The sequence below is a fragment of the Bombina bombina genome, chromosome 1 (assembly GCF_027579735.1).
Source record: "Bombina bombina isolate aBomBom1 chromosome 1, aBomBom1.pri, whole genome shotgun sequence".
In the NCBI taxonomy this organism is placed as follows: domain Eukaryota; kingdom Metazoa; phylum Chordata; class Amphibia; order Anura; family Bombinatoridae; genus Bombina; species Bombina bombina.
In genome coordinates, this window is record NC_069499.1 from 364,008,128 (window position 1) to 364,031,210 (window position 23,083).

A 23,083-nucleotide genomic window follows, 5' to 3' on the forward strand; every position below is an offset into this window, starting at 1 on the left:
CTTTATAAAAAAGTGCCTAACCATAGCTTAGAGTGTCACAGAAAATAAGCTTACTTACTTACCCCAGGACACTCATCTACATGTTGTAGAAAGCCAAACCAGTACTGAAACGAAAATCAGCAGAGGTAATGGTATATATATATATATATATATATATATAAGAGTATATCGTCGATCTGAAAAGGGAGGTAAGAGATGAATCTCTACGACCGATAACAGAGAACCTATGAAATAGACCCCGTAGAAGGAGATCATTGCATTCAAATAGGCAATACTCTCCTCACATCCCTCTGACATTCACTGCACGCTGAGAGGAAAACCGGGCTCCAACCTGCTGCGGAGCGCATATCAACGTAGAATCTAGCACAAACTTACTTCACCACCTCCATAGGAGGCAAAACTGATTTGTGGGTGTGGTGAGGGGGGTGTATTTATAGGCATTTTAAGGTTTGGGAAACTTTGCCCCTCCTGGTAGGAATGTATATCCCATACGTCACTAGCTCATGGACTCTTGCTAATTACATGAAAGAAATATATATATACATATATATATATATATAAAAAGTCCAACAATAACCTGCACAACGGAGCGCACAGATAATCCTCTGTTCTCTGGAAGTAAAGACGGCTCTGTTTTTTATTCTGCTCAGGATAAAGATATGTCGCCAACTACTGATATGAGTGAAGATACAGTTAGCACTGATTATACTGAAATAGATAAGATGCATTTCACAGATTGGTGCAGTGTATATGACCTTCAAACACTTGAACAAGAAAATCACATAACTAAAATAGGGCTGCCAGACACAAAAGGGATTTCACTTAAACATATTAAGAACAAAAGTTCCTTTTATCCAACACAAATGAGACCTAAAGTCCTAGACATTTTTCAAAAGACCATTGAAAATAAACTCAGAGTTCTAGATGAAAACAATAGAGATACAACTAAATCTAAATACAGACCAAAATCAAACCTTACATATGCAGAGAAGGAAGCATTGAAGTCTTTAACTAAAGATGAGGAATTAATCATTAGACAGTCAGACAAGGGCGGCAATGTGGTCGTGCTAAATAGAAAAGACTATTTAGCTGAAGCTACTAGACAGTTAACTGACACAAATGTATATGTAAAATTAAAGGAGAATCCAACTAAAAAATTTAAAGAACAACTGACTAGTTTAGTGTGTTATGCCAGAAACAACAATATAATAAATCAGTCAATACAAGAAGCACTTGTCCCTGAATTTCCAGTAACACCCATCTTTCATTATTTTCCAAAGATACATAAAGATCCTGTATTACCTCCTGGAAGGCCCATAATAGCTGGCATCAACTCACTCAATGAATCACTCTCAGAATTAGTGGATTCTTTTTTGCAACCACTAGTATGTAATCTCCCATCCTACATTCAAGACACAACAGCACTATTAAGAAAACTAGAAAATATACAATGGAAACCAACCTACAGATTAATCACATCAGATGTCTCATCCTTGTACACCTCAATAGTACATGAGAAGGGCTTAAAAGCAATAGAATTTTTTCTAGACAATTACAGTAATTATGAAGCACCTTCTAAGGTCTTTCTGATTAATGCAATAGAGTATTTGCTAACACATAATTTTTTTAAATTTGGTAATAGTTTCTATCTCCAGAGACGTGGGACAGCTATGGGGGCTAAATTTGCCCCCTCCTATGCCAACCTCTTCATGGGTTGGTGGGAGCTGTCCCATGTCTTTGGAGATAGAAACCCTCACAAATCACGTATCGTATCATTTTTTCGATACATAGATGACCTGCTATTTATATATGATGGAAATGATTCTGAAATAGAGGAATTTTGTCAATACTTAAACTCTAATGAATGTGGCATTGAATTTACAAGCCATTATAGTACAACTAATGTCAATTTCCTTGATTTGACAATCTTTATCGATGATAAATCCAATAATATAAACACTACACTATTTAGGAAACCAACAGCAGGCAATACCACTTTAAAATATGACTCATGTCACCCCAAACATGTTATTAATGCAATACCTAAAGGAGAACTAATTAGACTTAAAAGAAACTGTACGACAGAGGATGAATACCAAAAACATGCAAAGATAGCCTTAGAGAGACTTAAAGATAGAGGCTATAAAAATGAGACATTAATAAAAGCTAAAAATACAGTGGATAAAATACCAAGGAAAAATCTTTTGAATAGGAAGAAACAACATGTAAATACTGACAAATATCAGAATAAACTCAAATTCATTACAAACTATAGTTTGGAATACAACAAAATTTGTAAAATTGTGCAAGGTTCTATACCTATATTATATTCTGATCCCATACTTAAAGAAATCATGCAGGAAGGGTGCAATTTTATATCAAAAAGAGGTAAAACTTTATCTAACTTTTTATCTCCTTCTGAGCTTAAACCTATTTCAAACAAAAATTGGCTTCAAAGAAAAAGGGGATTCCACAAATGTAGGAGGCCAATATGTAGGACCTGTAATTTTGTAAAAGAAGGAGAAGTAATAACATCGTCAGTAACCCATAAACAACACAAAATTAACTATTCAATAAACTGTTCAACTACTCATGTGATATATCTGTTAACCTGTAAAATCTGTTTCATGCAGTACACAGGTAAGACCACCAGGCCGCTCAAGGAAAGGTTTTTAGAACACCTACGTAGCATAGAAGATGAGAGTTCAGATACTCCAGTAGCGAGACATTTCAAAGAAAAGCATAATGCGGATGTTAATGCCCTAATGGTGCAGGGCATAGATTTTGTTCCTATTTGGAGTAGAGGAGGAAATAGGGAAATGATGCTAGACAAAAGAGAAGTTTTTTGGATACTGACTTTACAAACTAGTTATCCTTTAGGGATTAACAAAAGAAGAGATTTAGATTTATTTGTATAATAAACTATAATTATAGGATAGTGCAAAATTTGATAGTCCTACAAAAGTCAGCCCATAACTGTACTTAATTTTTTACTTTAATGACTAGTATTAAACTAAGATACATAAATCTGTTTTTCAATATAAAATCATTTTCCATTAGTCTTCTAAGTATTTCAACATAATATCAATTATTTGCAAAATTTGCTATATTCCTATATATAAAACATAGATTAACTATGCAGATTTACTCTTCATGTCAGTTTCTTTTTATATATAATTTTCCATCTTTGACTAGCTTTAAACTAAGATATACAAATTTGCTATTTAATATAAAAACATTTTCCATTCAGTTTTCTTTGCATTCTAGCATAATATAAATTCTTTGCAAAGTTTGCTATATTCCCATATATAATACATAGATTAACTATGCAGATTTACTCTTGATATTCACTTATTCAGGTTGTCTAAATGAAATGTGTAATGTATCACTTTAAATTTGTGTAATTAAAAGGCAGGCCTTTGCAGGTGCACAGGTAAGCAGTGATCAAGTGCTACCTGAGCACGAAACATGTCTGCTCTGTGTGCCTGCTACACTAACCTGGATTACTTTTTGTCCTTTGTGGACATTCTTTGTTTTTAAATGTCCTAATAAAACACACAGTTTTTTATTCATCAACCTTGGCTTTGAAGCGCTTATTTTGGTTCTCTCTGTGGATCATGGATTTTGCTCTTTGGCGTGTGAAAAACAGACACGCTGAACCAACAGCTGCCATAGCCAGTAAGTAAGGGATTTAAATATCCCGCCCTCCCCTTTACAAACAGAGCCGTCTTTACTTCCAGAGAACAGAGGATTATCTGTGCGCTCCGTTGTGCAGGTTATTGTTGGACTTTCGTATTTTCTGTTTTACCTGCCTAGGAGCTGCCATTTAAGCTGTCAGTTTTTAAGGAAGACAGCAGCACGGGACCAAAGAATATCAGCATTTACCGGGTGAGACGGAAGGAATATTGCCGCAACCGAACAGCTGATTTGAAAACGCTGCTGTCCCGATATTAGTATGTATTATTAGTTGGCGTTCTTATGTTACAGCAGCACTGGACTGTGCATCTATAGAATTCAGCGGATATCGTAACAACACAAGAGTTACTGTTTCAAGTCAGCTGAACAGGGAGCAATCCCCCGAACACGCTGCTGTTTCTACAATAATCTATACCCAGGTGGTTGTCCGGTTAAACTGCTTAATACCACGGAGTATAGCAGAGGATCCTGCATGAAAAGATTAAATCACCGCATCAAGCCAGCAGATCCGGGTAAGAGATTATTGTTAAATAAGACATTAAAGTGTTATGAACATATAAGACAAAAAGGACACCTTGTATTAATGGGGCAATAAATATACCATATATATGGAGAATTACTAAAGAAAGCATATATTTGCAGGCTATATACCCTATTATTGTCAAGTGGCCTTGTAGGTTCACAAAACACCTTACAACTAAACATAAACGGCTCTAGGGGAGGGATATATATACATCTTTCTCATAAGGACTTTATAATCACATCGATATCAAGAGTTATATCAAAAGCAAATAAAAATGGAACAAAATAGTGAACAATCATATGTATTGGGAGACTTTGAAAAAGATCATGATGACATGTATGAATGCATAGTACATACTCTGGACAGTTTATTTTTCGATATTGATACCCTAAGAAAGAGGGACATTAAACTGGATCTTGATATAAAAGCTTTCAGGATTTATATACAAGAAAAACGTATACCCAGAGGACTGAGGATAAAGAAATTTCCCTCCTTTTTAGTTAATGACTTAGAGTTCATTAAAAAATGGAATAACATTCTAGACACATGCTCTTTTGCCCTAATTAATCTTCTGATTGAGTATAAAAACCAACAAAGAAAAGATATTTCAGTAGAATTAAAGGAGATTCAAGAAAATTTAAAAAGTCATCAAGATAATGTGGACTTCAAGAAATATGATATTCAGTTTGAAAAAAATATGAATAAATTCAAACAGGAACTTTGGCAGTTCAAGTCTAGAAAGATGGTACGTGATAAAAAGGATTATGAATCTAAGCAAGTGTACAGATGGAGCAGTGAGGAAAGCTCTAAACCTAGGTACTTTAAACGTCACTATCAAAACAAAAGATCAGAAAAGAAAGAAAAAACAGTAACGTTTTCTGATACAGAATACGAGTTTGACTCATCTGATGGGGATGTGACAGAAGAAAATGATGTTCCTAATGTCTTGCGAACCATGGATGCAACATCAGTGCCTGAACCTATGTCTCAATCTTCAAAAAACGGGCAGGACAGATCTCAACCCCCAGGAAGAATAAAAAAACACATAGAGGGGCAAGAGGAAAGGGCAGAAGAACAACGTGCATCCACTCAAGTACTAAACAAAACCAAGAAAGGAAATCTGCGCAAGACATACACAACCAGATCACAGAAAACGCACAAGAAATATGCATGAACTCAGATGTTATCAATCTATCTTCTAAAAATCTGACTAGTTTAGAGACCTCTGTTCTATCAAAAGGACTTAACTTTGTTCCCACAAATCATTTCAACATGTTTGACACCATTTTAGATATTAATAGATTTGTGCGCAAAATTACTTTGCGTAGGCATTTTTATTCTGCTCAGGATAAAGATATGTCGCCAACTACTGATATGAGTGAAGATACAGTTAGCACTGATTATACTGAAATAGATAAGATGCATTTCACAGATTGGTGCAGTGTATATGACCTTCAAACACTTGAACAAGAAAATCACATAACTAAAATAGGGCTGCCAGACACAAAAGGGATTTCACTTAAACATATTAAGAACAAAAGTTCCTTTTATCCAACACAAATGAGACCTAAAGTCCTAGACATTTTTCAAAAGACCATTGAAAATAAACTCAGAGTTCTAGATGAAAACAATAGAGATACAACTAAATCTAAATACAGACCAAAATCAAACCTTACATATGCAGAGAAGGAAGCATTGAAGTCTTTAACTAAAGATGAGGAATTAATCATTAGACAGTCAGACAAGGGCGGCAATGTGGTCGTGCTAAATAGAAAAGACTATTTAGCTGAAGCTACTAGACAGTTAACTGACACAAATGTATATGTAAAATTAAAGGAGAATCCAACTAAAAAAAATTTAAAGAACAACTGACTAGTTTAGTGTGTTATGCCAGAAACAACAATATAATAAATCAGTCAATACAAGAAGCACTTGTCCCTGAATTTCCAGTAACACCCATCTTTCATTATTTTCCAAAGATACATAAAGATCCTGTATTACCTCCTGGAAGGCCCATAATAGCTGGCATCAACTCACTCAATGAATCACTCTCAGAATTAGTGGATTCTTTTTTGCAACCACTAGTATGTAATCTCCCATCCTACATTCAAGACACAACAGCACTATTAAGAAAACTAGAAAATATACAATGGAAACCAACCTACAGATTAATCACATCAGATGTCTCATCCTTGTACACCTCAATAGTACATGAGAAGGGCTTAAAAGCAATAGAATTTTTTCTAGACAATTACAGTAATTATGAAGCACCTTCTAAGGTCTTTCTGATTAATGCAATAGAGTATTTGCTAACACATAATTTTTTTAAATTTGGTAATAGTTTCTATCTCCAGAGACGTGGGACAGCTATGGGGGCTAAATTTGCCCCCTCCTATGCCAACCTCTTCATGGGTTGGTGGGAGCTGTCCCATGTCTTTGGAGATAGAAACCCTCACAAATCACGTATCGTATCATTTTTTCGATACATAGATGACCTGCTATTTATATATGATGGAAATGATTCTGAAATAGAGGAATTTTGTCAATACTTAAACTCTAATGAATGTGGCATTGAATTTACAAGCCATTATAGTACAACTAATGTCAATTTCCTTGATTTGACAATCTTTATCGATGATAAATCCAATAATATAAACACTACACTATTTAGGAAACCAACAGCAGGCAATACCACTTTAAAATATGACTCATGTCACCCCAAACATGTTATTAATGCAATACCTAAAGGAGAACTAATTAGACTTAAAAGAAACTGTACGACAGAGGATGAATACCAAAAACATGCAAAGATAGCCTTAGAGAGACTTAAAGATAGAGGCTATAAAAATGAGACATTAATAAAAGCTAAAAATACAGTGGATAAAATACCAAGGAAAAATCTTTTGAATAGGAAGAAACAACATGTAAATACTGACAAATATCAGAATAAACTCAAATTCATTACAAACTATAGTTTGGAATACAACAAAATTTGTAAAATTGTGCAAGGTTCTATACCTATATTATATTCTGATCCCATACTTAAAGAAATCATGCAGGAAGGGTGCAATTTTATATCAAAAAGAGGTAAAACTTTATCTAACTTTTTATCTCCTTCTGAGCTTAAACCTATTTCAAACAAAAATTGGCTTCAAAGAAAAAGGGGATTCCACAAATGTAGGAGGCCAATATGTAGGACCTGTAATTTTGTAAAAGAAGGAGAAGTAATAACATCGTCAGTAACCCATAAACAACACAAAATTAACTATTCAATAAACTGTTCAACTACTCATGTGATATATCTGTTAACCTGTAAAATCTGTTTCATGCAGTACACAGGTAAGACCACCAGGCCGCTCAAGGAAAGGTTTTTAGAACACCTACGTAGCATAGAAGATGAGAGTTCAGATACTCCAGTAGCGAGACATTTCAAAGAAAAGCATAATGCGGATGTTAATGCCCTAATGGTGCAGGGCATAGATTTTGTTCCTATTTGGAGTAGAGGAGGAAATAGGGAAATGATGCTAGACAAAAGAGAAGTTTTTTGGATACTGACTTTACAAACTAGTTATCCTTTAGGGATTAACAAAAGAAGAGATTTAGATTTATTTGTATAATAAACTATAATTATAGGATAGTGCAAAATTTGATAGTCCTACAAAAGTCAGCCCATAACTGTACTTAATTTTTTACTTTAATGACTAGTATTAAACTAAGATACATAAATCTGTTTTTCAATATAAAATCATTTTCCATTAGTCTTCTAAGTATTTCAACATAATATCAATTATTTGCAAAATTTGCTATATTCCTATATATAAAACATAGATTAACTATGCAGATTTACTCTTCATGTCAGTTTCTTTTTATATATAATTTTCCATCTTTGACTAGCTTTAAACTAAGATATACAAATTTGCTATTTAATATAAAAACATTTTCCATTCAGTTTTCTTTGCATTCTAGCATAATATAAATTCTTTGCAAAGTTTGCTATATTCCCATATATAATACATAGATTAACTATGCAGATTTACTCTTGATATTCACTTATTCAGGTTGTCTAAATGAAATGTGTAATGTATCACTTTAAATTTGTGTAATTAAAAGGCAGGCCTTTGCAGGTGCACAGGTAAGCAGTGATCAAGTGCTACCTGAGCACGAAACATGTCTGCTCTGTGTGCCTGCTACACTAACCTGGATTACTTTTTGTCCTTTGTGGACATTCTTTGTTTTTAAATGTCCTAATAAAACACACAGTTTTTTATTCATCAACCTTGGCTTTGAAGCGCTTATTTTGGTTCTCTCTGTGGATCATATATATATATATATATATATATATATATATATATATATATATATACACACACACCGTATATATATATATGTGTGTGTATATATATATATATATATATATATAAATATTTTTTTACAGCTCTCTCATATGCCATGAATCATAAATCTAAAAATGGTTTATTGTGAATCTGCTGGGCCTGCTGAAAAAAACAATATATAATTTGTGTGGGTCACTCATTAAAATTTAACTTACAATAAGTTTTAAATATAGGTAGCAAAAAAAGCTCAAAATTGGCTCAGCAGTGGGGTAAAAAAAGGCTCAGCAGCCAAGGGATTAAAACTATTTCCCCATGTGCACTTCACTTTAACCCATGCAATACGTACTGTATGATGTAAATGCACAATTTTGTGCTTTTCGACTGTTGTAATCACCTTAATTATTTACATATTTTAATCTAAAGGGATATTATAGTGCAAATATTAATTAGGCTATTTGTCCAACGCATCATGTTTGATTAAACTAAAAAAAAAAAAAAATTGTATTAAATTATTCCTAGGTCAGGGCATTTTGTGCGCCCCCTAGTGCCGATTCCAGAGCAAACAGCCCAGTTTTATTTGCACTAAAATGTCCCAATTTTTTTGCTTTAGAATGGAATCATAGGGATTTATGGTGTTCAGTAACAACTATGCATTTTCTGGCCGTGGAGCAGCTCCTAGCAATATTCTGCCATAGTGTTATGAGAAATATTAAAATGCTTTACCAGCGTGGTTGGGATGTTGGAAATTAGCCACTAGAGGTTGACAGTTGCTTTCAAGATGATGTAGTGCGAGAAGCTGGGAAGCAATGAAAGAATCCTGGCACACTGACACTCCATGAACATTCTAACAGCTTCCTATCACATTCCACAGGTTCACAACAGATGCACTTTATAATTATCTTAGCTTTGTTTCATTTCACCCAATACAAAATACATAAGGTTAGAATGTTATTTACCTTTCTTGCAGCCCTTTAAATATTTGGACCATGGTATCTGCAATCTCATCAACCACCTCGTGATAATGGTAATTAAAAGCCATTTCAATATCCAGACCAACAAACTCTGTCAGGTGCCGATGGGTGTTGGAATCTTCTGCACGGAACACTATTAAACATACATCAAATAAATCACAATGTGACCATTATGTGAGCACAGAACCCCCCCATGGTTAAACCAGTGGCTCTGAATCCTGCCAAGAGTATGACAGACCACACATAAATAAGGCATGAACACTTACAATGAATCTAATGTGCAGACTTACTGTTTGCTGCCAAGCAAGGTGATAAATTGTTTTATTACTCTCTATGCAGCCTAATCTGCCCACTCCTTAATTACAATATTTTACAGGATTTCTTTGCTACAGAGTTTCAAGTCAGCTGTGTAAAACGCGTGAATGTCATAACAATGGGAGAGCGGGGTTCATGCTGTGGGCTGATTCATTACAATGTGCCGCAGGTACAAAATTAGACTAAGCGATTTCTGGGGAGCAATTAAATCATTTTTATTAATAGCAGTACACATTGTATAGCTATATCTATTAATATCACAGTAATACAACAATATAAAAGCAGACACAAGCAGAAATGTGGAATCATTTGTACTTCTATAATATATACAAACCTAGCTTTCACGATAGAAGTTCATTACACTGGTGGACTCTTCGTGTAAAAACTAGATCAAAAAGTCAAATTGAAGTTTGAAGAACTATTTTGTCCTACCAGGTGCTGTACACCTTGATAATTTAATTGAGACAAGGCAGCCAGACGTGAAAGACATTAAAGGGATTAGTGGTAGAATATACAACGTGAATGCAAAAATGACATATGAGCGAACTGTAGGATACTCAGTAAATAATTCAGTTAAGCACATTAGACACAATAATGCACTTGCATGGAATATGTACATAGCAGACAGTCAGATGAGTGAACTTGAAAGCTGGTGACAGTCCAAAAAATTTCATGTGTGATATATTGGAAGGGGTAAACATTTGTACCATAAGTCAAATAAGGGGAAACATACCAAATACTGTCAGAAAAAGGAGGGGTATAGGCAGAGGAAGAGGTGAGTTACAATAATTTCTACCTACAGTTCATAATTCAGGCTATTAGAAGAATGAGAGGACATTGTGAAGTTATTATAGATCATTTAAAAGCATATAATAAAAAGCCATAATTACACCATTACAGAGTGGAACATTAGACATTAGACAACATTATTGCTCCTGAGACTATCTTGATATGCTTTTGCTTTGCATTATGTGTCTGAATTTCATGTCCCTTTAATATATATATATATATTTTAATTTATTTTTTTAAAGGGACATAAAACCCAAAATGTTTAAACAAATTTCCTATTTAATTATCAAATTTGCTTCATTATCTTGGTATCCTGTGTTGACAAATCAGCAAGCACTACTGAGAGCTAGCTGGGTATATCACGCAAGCCAATAGAAATAGGCAAATATGTGCAGCCACCAATCAGCAGCTAGCTCCTAGTAGTGCATTGCTGCCCCTGAGCCTACCTACGTATGTTTTTCAAAGTATACCACTAGAACAAAGAAAACCAGACAATAGAAATAAATTGGGAACCTTTATAACCCATTCCCCAGTTTTGCACAGCCAATACAGTTATATTAATATATGTTTAACCTCTGTGATTACCTTGTATCTAATCCTCTTCTGACAGCCCCCTGATCACATGACTGTGACTATTTATTATCTATTGCCATGCATTTTAGCCAATTACTCAAATAACTCCATGCCGTGAGCACAATGTTATCTATATTGCCCACATGGATTAGCAGTCTCTTGTGAAAAGCTAATTTAAAAAAAAAAAAAAAAAAAAACGCAACGTAATAAGAGGCTGTCTGTAGTGGCTTAGAAACAGGCAGAAATTTAGAGGTTGAAATATCAAAGTATAATAATGTGACAATGTTGGTTGAGCATAGCTGTGGGATGTGTGTAAAGGCGTTATCTATCTTTTTAAACAATAACAATTTTCCTGTTGACTTTAATCTGAATCATGAAAGAAAAATTGTGGGTTTTGTGACCCTTTAAGGGACAAATAAAACTGTAGATTCCTCAATGGGTCAATTCCCTTTATGGAAAAAATAAATAAATCTATTAATATATATTATATAATACATTTTGAAACCATGTTGTAGTATCATATCCCTTTATAATGGCAAGTGTGCATACCTTTGCAAAGAAGTGTTCAACACCGATATTTGACATTAGACAACTTTTAATCACTATAAAACAAACATATGTCTAAAAAATGGGCTGTTTTTCAAAATATTCCATTGCCTCAAAATTGTGAGTTTTGGGAAGCTCTGTCTCTGAATATATTTGTATGAAATTTGGCAAAATTATAGTTCTTATTTTCGTCTGTTGCCTTTTTGCGGAAGCAAATTATTTTTATCTTAGTTTTTTCAAGATATTAAAGGGACATGAAACCCAAAATATTTCCTTTCATGATTCAGATAGAGAATGCAAATTTAAAGGGACAGACTACACAAGAATTTTTATTGTTTAAAAAGATAGATAATACCTTTATTACCCATTCCCTAGTTTTGCATAACAAACAGAGTTATATAAATACACTTTTACCGCTGATTACCTCGTATCTAAAGCCTCTGCAAACTGCCCCCTTATATTAGTTCTTATGACAGACATCCATTTTAGCCAATCAGAGCTGGCTCACCTGAACTACACGTGCGTGAGCACAGTGTTATCTATATGACACACATGAACTAACCCCCTCTAGTGGTAAAAAAATTGTCAAAATGCCCTGAGAGAAGAAGAGTCCTTCAAGAGCTTAGAAATCAGCAGATGAACCACCTAGGTTTAGCTTTCAACTAAGAATACCAAAAGAACAAAGCAAAATTGGTGATCAAAGTAAATTGGAAAATTGTTTAAAATTACATTCTCTATCTGAATCGTGAAAGTTTATTTTGGACTAGACTGTCCCTTTAAACAACACTCCAATTTACTTATATTACTTATATTATCTAATTTGCTTCATGCTTAAGATATCCTTTGTTGAAGAAACAGCAATGCACATAGGTGAGCCAATCACATGAGGCATCTATGTGCAGCCACCAATCAGCAGCTACTGAGCCTATCTAGATATACTTTTTAAACAAAGGATATCAAGAGAATGGAGTAAATTAGATAATAGAAGAACATTGGAAAGTTGTTTAAAATTGCATGCTCTTTCTAACTAATGAAAGAGAAAATTTGTCTTTCATGTTTCTTTAACAGAAAGGTTGAGCTTTTTTGGAGCATGTGCAGTGTGAGGAAAAAAACACAATTTATGTAAGAACTTACCTGATAAATTCATTTCTTTCATATTGGCAAGAGTCCATGAGCTAGTGACAAATGGGATATACATTCCTACCAGGAGGGGGCAAAGTTTCACAAACCTCAAATGCCTATAAAATACACCTCCCACCACACCCACAACTCAGTTTAACGAATAGCCAAGTAGTGGCGTGATAAAATAAGGAGTAAAAAAGCATACAAAAAGAGGAACTGGAAATATAATTGTGCTTTTATACAAAAAATCATAACCACCACAAAAAAAGGGTGGGCTTCATGAACTCTTGCCAATATGAAAGAAATTAATTTATCAGGTAAGTTCTTAGATAAATTATGCTTTCTTTCATGTAATTGGCAAGTCTCCATGAGCTAGTGACGTATGGGATAGCAATAGCCAAGATGTGGAACTCCACGCAAGAGTCACTAGAGAGGGAGGGATAAAAAATAAAGACAGCCAATTCCGCTGAAAAAATTAATCCACAACCCAAATCATAAGTTTTAATCTTATAATGGAAAAGAAAAAAAACTGTATGGGATAGAAATACCAAAGATGTGGAAGTCTACAGAAGAGTCACTAGAGAGGGAGGGATAAAATAACAGTTATTTCCACTGAGAAATTAAGTCCACACAATAATTAAGTTTTTCTTAAAAAAACTTAAATCAAAAGCAGTAGAATCAAACAGAGCTGCCTGAAGAACGTTTCTACCAAAGACTGCTTCAGAAGAAGCAAAATACATCAAAATGGTAAAAACAATAAAAATATGCAAAGAAGATCAAATTGCTGATTTGCAAATTTGATCAACAGAAGTTTCATTCTGAAAAAGCCCAAGAAATGGTGACTGAACTTAGTGGAATGAGCTGTAAATCTCTGAGGCGGAGCCTGTCCTGCCTCCAAATAAGCCTTGAAAAAACAAAAGCTTTAACCAGGATGCCAAAGAAATGGCAGAGGCTTTCTAACCTTTTCTGCAAGCAGAAAAACAACAAATAGACTAGAAGTCTTCATAAATCCTAGTAACCTCGATATAGAATTATAAAGCTCTTACCACATCCAAAGGATGTAAAGAACACAAAGAAGGAACAACAATTTCTCTACTAAAGCTGTTCAAATTCACAACCGTAGGAAGAAAATAAGTCCACAAAACAACTTATCTAGATGAAAAAAATCAGGTAAGGAGACACACAAGAGAGCTGATAAATCAGAAACTCTTCTAGCAGAAGAGATAGTCAAAAGAAACAACACTCTCCAAGAAAGTAGATAATCTTCAAAGAAAATAACATAATTTATGTAAGAACTTACCTGATAAATTCATTTCTTTCATATTAGCAAGAGTCCATGAGCTAGTGACGTATGGGATATACATTCCTACCAGGAGGGGCAAAGTTTCCCAAACCTCAAAATGCCTATAAATACACCCCTCACCACACCCACAAATCAGTTTAACGAATAGCCAAGAAGTGGGGTGATAAGAAAAAAGTGCGAAAGCATAAAAAATAAGGAATTGGAATAATTGTGCTTTATACAAAAAAATCATAACCACCACAAAAAAGGGTGGGCCTCATGGACTGCTAATATGAAAGAAATTAATTTATCAGGTAAGTTCTTACATAAATTATGTTTTCTTTCATGTAATTAGCAAGAGTCCATGAGCTAGTGACGTATGGGATAATGACTACCCAAGATGTGGATCTTTCCACGCAAGAGTCACTAGAGAGGGAGGGATAAAATAAAGACAGCCAATTCCTGCTGAAAATAATCCACACCCAAAATAAAGTTTAAATGAAAACATAAGCAGAAGATTCAAACTGAAACAGCTGCCTGAAGTACTTTTCTACCAAAAACTGCTTCAGAAGAAGAAAACACATCAAAATGGTAGAATTTAGTAAAAGTATGCAAAGAAGACCAAGTTGCTGCTTTGCAAATCTGATCAACCGAAGCTTCATTCCTAAACGCCCAGGAAGTAGAAACTGACCTAGTAGAATGAGCTGTAATCCTCTGAGGCGGAGTTTTACCCGACTCAACATAGGCATGATGAATTAAAGATTTCAACCAAGATGCCAAAGAAATGGCAGAAGCTTTCTGGCCTTTTCTAGAACCGGAAAAGATGACAAATAGACCAGAAGTCTTTCGGAAAGTCTTAGTAGCTTCAACATAATATTTCAAAGCTCTAACATGCAAAGAATGCAATGATTTCTCCTTAGAATTCTTAGGATTAGGGCATAATGAAGGAACTACAATTTCTCTACTAATGTTGTTGGAATTCACAACCTTAGGTAAAAATTTAAAAGAAGTTCGCAACACCGCCTTATCCTGATGAAAAATCAGAAAAGGAGACTCACAAGAAAGAGCAGACAATTCAGAGACTCTTCTGGCAGAAGAGATGGCCAAAAGGAACAAAACTTTCCAAGAAAGTAATTTAATGTCCAATGAATGCATAGGTTCAAACGGAGGAGCTTGAAGAGCCCCCAGAACCAAATTCAAACTCCAAAGAGGAGAAATTGACTTAATGACAGGTTTTATACGAACCAAGGCTTGTACAAAACAATGAATATCAGGAAGATTAGCAAAAAGAACAGAAAGAGCAGAGATTTGACCTTTCAAGGAACTTGCGGACAAACCTTTATCTAAACCATCCTGAAGAAACTGTAAAATTCTCGGAATTCTAAAAGAATGCCAGGAAAAATGATGAGAAAGACACCAAGAAATATAAGTCTTCCAGACTCTATAATATATCTCTCTAGATACAGATTTACGAGCCTGTAACATAGTATTAATCACAGAGTCAGAGAAACCTCTTTGACCAAGAATCAAGCGTTCAATCTCCATACCTTTAAATTTAAGGATTTGAGATCCTGATGGAAAAAAGGACCTTGCGACAGAAGGTCTGGTCTTAACGGAAGAGTCCACGGTTGGCAAGAGGCCATCCGGACAAGATCCGCATACCAAAACCTGTGAGGCCATGCTGGAGCTACCAGCAGAACAAACGAGCATTCCTTCAGAATCTTGGAGATTACTCTTGGAAGAAGAACTAGAGGTGGAAAGATATAGGCAGGATGATACTTCCAAGGAAGTGATAATGCATCCACTGCCTCCGCCTGAGGATCCCGGGATCTGGAAAGATACCTGGGAAGTTTCTTGTTTAGATGAGAAGCCATCAGATCTATTTCTGGAAGTTCCCACATTTGAACAATCTGAAGAAATACCTCTGGGTGAAGAGACCATTCGCCCGGATGCAACGTTTGGCGACTGAGATAATCCGCTTCCCAATTGTCTATACCTGGAATATGAACCGCAGAGATTAGACAGGAGCTGGATTCCGCCCAAACCAGAACTCAAGATACTTCTTTCATAGCCAGAGGACTGTGAGTCCCTCCTTGATGATTGATGTATGCCACAGTTGTGACATTGTCTGTCTGAAAACAAATGAACGATTCTCTCTTCAGAAGAGGCCAAGACTGAAGAGCTCTGAAAATTGCACGGAGTTCCAAAATATTGATCGGTAATCTCACCTCCTGAGATTCCCAAACCCCTTGTGCAGTCAGAGACCCCCACACAGCTCCCCAACCTGTAAGACTTGCATCTGTTGAAATTACAGTCCAGGTCGGAAGAACAAAAGAAGCCCCCTGAACTAAACAATGGTGATCTGTCCACCACGTCAGAGAGTGTCGTACAATCGGTTTTAAAGATATTAATTGAGATATCTTTGTGTAATCCCTGCACCATTGGTTCAGCATACAGAGCTGAAGAGGTCGCATGTGAAAACGAGCAAAGGGGATCGCGTCCGATGCAGCAGTCATAAGACCTAGAATTTCCATGCATAAGGCTACCGAAGGGAATGATTGTGACTGAAGGTTTCGACAAGCTGAAATCAATTTTAGACGTCTCTTGTCTGTCAAAAAGGTTACCCTTGTCTGAGGAATCAATGAACTTTTTAGTGAATTGATCCTCCAACCATGATTTTGAAGAAACAACAAAAGTCGATTCGTATGAAATTCTGCTAAATGTGAAGACTGAGAAAGTACCAAGATATCGTCCAAATAAGGAAATACCACAATACCCTGTTCTCTGATTACATATAGAAGGGCACCGAGAACCTTTGTAAAAATTCTTGGAGCTGTTGCTAGGCCAAACGGCAGAGCCACAAACTGGTAATGCTTGTCTAGGAAAGAGAATCTCAGAAACTGATAGTGAGCTAGATGAATCGGAATATGCAGATATGCATCCTGTAAATCTATTGTAGACATATAATGCCCTTGCTGAACAAAAGGCAGGATAGTCCTTACAGTTACCATTTTGAATGTTGGTATCCTTACATAACGATTCAATATTTTTAGATCCAGAACTGGTCTGAAGGAATTCTCCTTCTTTGGTACAATGAAGAGATTCGAATAAAACCCCAGCCCCTGTTCCAGAACTGGAACTGGCATAATTACTCCAGCCAACTCTAGATCTGAAACACATTTCAGAAATGCTTGAGCTTTCGCTGGGTTTACTGGGACACGGGAAAGAAAAAATCTCTTTGCAGGAGGTCTTATCTTGAAACCAATTCTGTACCCTTCTGAAATAATGTTGTGAATCCAAAGATTGTGAACAGAATTGATCCAAATTTCTTTGAAAAAACGTAATCTGCCCCCTACCAGCTGAGCTGGAATGAGGGCCGCACCTTCATGTGGACTTAGAAGCTGGCTTTGCTTTTCTAGAAGGCTTGTATTTATTCCAGACTGGAGATGGTTTCCAAACTGAAACTGCTCCTGAGGATGAAGGATCAGGCTTTTGTTCTTTGTTGAAACGAAAGGAACGAAAACGATTATTAGCCCTGTTTTTACCCTTAGATTTTTTATCCTGTGGTAAAAAAGTTCCTTTCCCACCAGTAACAGTTGAGATAATAGAATCCAACTGAGAACCAAATAATTTATTACCCTGGAAAGAAAGGGAAAGTAGAGTCGATTTAGAAGACATATCAGCATTCCAAGTTTTAAGCCATAAAGCTCTTCTAGCTAAAATAGCTAGAGACATAAACCTGACATCAACTCTGATAATATCAAAAATGGCATCACAGATAAAATTATTAGCATGTTGAAGAAGAATAATAATGTTATGAGAATCATGATCTGTTACTTGTTGCGCTAAAGTTTCCAACCAAAAAGTTGAAGCTGCAGCAACATCAGCCAAAGATATAGCAGGTCTAAGAAGATTACCTGAACACAAATAAGCTTTTCTTAGAAAGGATTCAATTTTCCTATCTAAAGGATACTTAAAGGAAGTACCATCTGCCGTAGGAATAGTAGTACGTTTAGCAAGGGTAGAGATAGCCCCATCAACTTTAGGGATTTTGTCCCAAAACTCTAATCTGTCAGACGGCACAGGATATAATTGCTTAAAACGTTTAGAAGGAGTAAATGAATTACCCAAATTATTCCATTCCCTGGAAATTACTTCAGAAATAGCACCAGGAACAGGAAAAACTTCTAGAATAACTACAGGAGATTTAAAGACCTTGTCTAAACGTTTAGATTTAGTATCAAGAGGACCAGAATCCTCAATTTCTAATGCAATTAGGACTTCTTTAAGTAAAGAATGAATAAATTCCATTTTAAATAAATATGAAGATTTATCAGCATCAACCTCTGAAACAGAATCCTCTGAACCAGAAGAATCATTAGAATCAGAATGATGATGTTCATTTAAAAATTCATCTGGATAAAGAGAAGTTTTAAAAGACTTTTTATGTTTACTAGAAGGAGGAATAACAGACATAGCCTTCTTAATAGATTCAGAAACAAAATCTCTTATGTTATCAGGAACACTCTGAACATTAGATGTTGATGGAACTGCAACAGGTAATGGTATTTTACTAAAGGAAATATTTTCTGCATTAACAAGTTTGTCATGACATTTAATACAAACAACAGCTGGAGGAACAGCTACCAAAAGATTACAGCAGATACACTTAGCTTTGGTAGTTCCAGCACCAGGCAGCGATTTTCCTGAAGTATCTTCTGACTCAGATGCAACATGAGACATCTTGCAATATGTAAGAGAAAAAACAACATATAAAGCAAAATTGATCAAATTCCTTAAATGACAGTTTCAGGAATGGGAAAAAATGCCAAAGAACAAGCTTCTAGCAACCAGAAGCAATGAAAAATGAGACTTAAATAATGTGGAGACAAAAGCGACGCCCATATTTTTTTAGCGCCAAATAAGACGCCCACATTATTTGGCGCCTAAATGCTTTTGGCGCCAAAAATGACACCACATCCGGAACGCCGACATTTTTGGCGCAAAAGAACATAAAAAAATGACGCAACTTCCGGCGACACGTATGACGCTGGAAACAGAAAAGATTTTTTGCGCCAAAAAAGTCTGCGCCAAGAATGACGCAATAAAATGAAGCATTTTCAAGGTAAGAAAAAATGATTGATTCAAATGCATTATCCCAAATATGAAACTGACTGTCTGAAAATAAGGAATGTTGAACATCCTGAGTCAAGGCAAATAAATGTTTGAATACATATATTTAGAACTTTATAAAAAAGCGCCCAACCATAGCTTAGAGTGTCACAGAAAATAAGACTTACTTACCCCAGGACACTCGTCTACATGTTGTAGAAAGCCAAACCAGTACTGAAACGAAAATCAGCAGAGGTAATGGTATATATATAAGAGTATATCGTCGATCTGAAAAGGGAGGTAAGAGATGAATCTCTACGACCGATAACAGAGAACCTATGAAATAGACCCCATAGAAGGAGATCATTGCATTCAAATAGGCAATACTCTCCTCACATCCCTCTGACATTCACTGCACGCTGAGAGGAAAACCGGGCTCCAACCTGTTGCGGAGCGCATATCAACGTAGAATCTAGCACAAACTTACTTCACCACCTCCATAGGAGGCAAAGTTTGTAAAACTGATTTGTGGGTGTGGTGAGGGGTGTATTTATAGGCATTTTGAGGTTTGGGAAACTTTGCCCCTCCTGGTAGGAATGTATATCCCATACGTCACTAGCTCATGGACTCTTGCTAATTACATGAAAGAAATAGGCTCAAAAGAAGGAGCCTGTAAAATCCTTAAACCAAATAAAAGACTCCATAAAGGAGAAATTAATAAAACAGGCTTGGAACAAACCAAATCCTCAACAAAACGGTGAATATCATGAAGTTTAAACAATCTTTCTAGGAAATAAAACAGAAAAAACAGAGATTTGCAGACAAACTTATCCAAACCATCCTGAAAAAAAAAGCTAACATCCTAGGAATTCTAAAAGAATGCCAAGGGAATTTATGAGAACACAATAAAATATAGGTTTTCCAAACCTGATAATACATTTTCATTGAAACAGACTTATAAGCCTGCAACATAGTGATAAAAACTGAGTCAGAGAAACTTCTATGACTAAAAAATACCTTCAAATTAGTAATTTGAGATCCCAATTGAAAAATAGCCCCAAAAACAAAAGGGCTGGACAAAGAGAAAGCAGCCAAGGATGGCAACTGGACATCCAAACAAAATCCACATACCAAACCTGTGAGGCCATGCTGATGCTATTAGAAACACATGAGACTGTTCCAATATGATCTTGGAACTCACCCTTGGAAGAAAAAAACAGAGCGGGAAAGATGTAGCCAGGTTGCAAAACCAAGACACTGCTAGTGCATCCACCATTTCCGTTTGAGAATCCCTGGACCTGAAAAGGTACCTGGGAAATTGAGAAAACACATCTGTATAGAGAAACTATTCTCCCGGATGTAAAGACTGATGGCTGAGATAAACCACCTCCCAAATGTCTAAACTTGAGATATAAATCTTAGAAATTAGACAGGAGATGAATTCCACCTAAGAACATATTCAAGATACTTCTTAACTGCTAAGGAACTGCGAGTCCCTATTTGATGATTGACATATGCCACAGTTGTGATATTGTTTGTCTGAAAGCAAAATGAAAAGTTCTCTCCTAAAAGAGGCCAAGCCTGAAAGAGCTCTGAAAATAGCACGGAGTTCCAAAATATCGATTGGAAACCTCGCCTCTTGAAGTTTCCAAACCCCTTGTGCTGTCAGAGACCCTCAGACAGCTCCCCAACATGTAAGACTTGCATCCATTAAGAATACAGTCCAGGAACGACGAGCAAAAGGCCCCCTGAATAAAACGATGACCGTCTAATCACCAAATCAGAGAGAGTTAAGTGTTGGGATTTAAAAAATATCAACTGTGATATCTGAAAACAAACCCTGCACCATTGATTCAGTATGCAAAGCAAGAGGTCTCAGATGAAAAACGAGCAAAGGTAACCACGCCCGATGCTGCAGTTATGAGACCTAAAACTTTCATGCAAATAGCCACTGAAAAGAATGTTCTAGACTGTAAGTTAGACAGAATAATGCCAATTGCAACTGACTTGTGTCCAATAAAGACAAAGTCATGAACACAGAATCCATCTGGAAACCCAAAAAGAGGTAACCCTTGTCTGAGGAATCCCGAAACTCTTAGATTCAAATAAAATAAAAGATTAAGCTAATACCAATATACCATCCAAATAAGGAAACACCACAATACCCTACTGTCTTATTACAGAAAGAAGGGCACCCAGAACCTTTGAAAAGATTCATAAAGCTTTTGCTAAACCAAATGGAAAAGCGACAAATTGGTAAAGCTTATCTAAAAAGAGAATCTCAGAAACCACAAGTGGTCTGAATGAAATAAAATATGAGGATAAACATCCTGTAAAATGGAGTAGACATGAAATGACCTTGCTGAACAAAAAAGCATAATAGTCCTTATAATCGCCAACTTGAAAGTTGAGACTAACAAAACTATATAAGTCTTCAGATCCAAGATTGGACTGAATAAACATTTATTCTTTGGGACAAAGAATAGAATTGAATAGAAACCCAATTCCTGATTCTGCTAAAGAACTGGTAAAATCACTCCTGAAAAAAATTGACAGAGTGTAATGAGAAAGAAAGTATCTTCCAATAGAAGGTCTCATTCTAAAAATCTATTCAAACCCTAAGAAAAATATAGATTTTGGACTGAATTAATCCAAAAACAATTTAATCTGCCCCCTACCAGAAGGACTGGTTTGAGAAGCGCACATTCATGCAGGCTAATAACTAGTAATTATATAGCGTTTTTCTCCCAGAAAGATACAAAAAAAAAACAAATTAGCAGCTGATAAAAACAGTTTTTTTTATCTAAATAAATGGTACACAATAAACTGACCTCAAAAGGCCTAAGGGCTGTATTAACCACGGCGGGATATGAATCTATGATCCTTGGATCTAGAACAAGCGTTTGTAGTCAGGACATTCTTTAACTGATCTACAACACCGGACTAAAAGTAGGGCAGAAAAAACTCTAAACCTCCAGAAATAGTGGAGATAATAGAAATCAAACAAATTATTATACTAACTAGATAGAGATAATAAAATATATTTGAAACCATAATAATAGATATAGTAAACATAATTAAATGTATACATCTGAAGTAAATAAACAGAGTTATATACTTGAGAATCTGAAACTGCTAATGCTAACTGTTCAACAAACAGTAATGTTAGCCACAGATAAAGCTGAGCTAAAAATATAAACAGTACATGAATATGCTCTACTAAGGTTATATTCAAATTCTAAAGAATCCTGAAAATAAGTACCAATTTCCATAGAAATAGTAGTACAGTCCCAAGAGGGAATCAGGATAACCATTCTCTAGAATATATAACAGATAGTATATTGAATATGAAAAAAACCTCAAGAGCAAAAATCTTAAAATCCAGATTTGAAAAGTATTAATAACATAGTTAATAGGAGGACTAGACTCCTAAAAGCTATAAAATAACAACATTTCCTTAAAGAACAAAAAATGTTCAAATGAAAAATAAAGAGAATTTTTTAACAAACTGTCTGATACAGCATCCTTTGAGACAAAGAAACCTTCATCAGTAAAATAAACTTAAGTATGCTGTCGATCAGAACAAAATTAATTAAATCTCAACAATTTTGAAAAGACCTTGTAAGTATACTTAAAAGGCATAATAGCAGTCATAGCCTTTTATGATATAAGCAATAACGTGATGTTTACAGATGAAATCAGGTACATGAACTGAGTAAGTAAGAACAGTAAATGTCACTGTACATGTAGAAACATTACCAGCATAAAATATGATAAATACATGCCATAAAATTGAGCTGAAGAAATAACAGCTTAATAA

At 35.4% G+C, this 23,083-nt stretch overlaps 1 protein-coding gene across 1 annotated transcript in view; it reads right to left on the reverse strand.

The window, feature by feature from the left end:
* Positions 1–23,083, reverse strand: part of DARS1 (aspartyl-tRNA synthetase 1) — a 436,414-nt gene that overhangs the window by 41,687 nt on the left and 371,644 nt on the right. Inside the window, exon 12 of the mRNA XM_053698254.1 lies at positions 9,510–9,657. Coding sequence (XP_053554229.1) covers positions 9,510–9,657 — 148 coding nt within the window. The remainder of the gene's footprint in view (positions 1–9,509; positions 9,658–23,083) is intronic.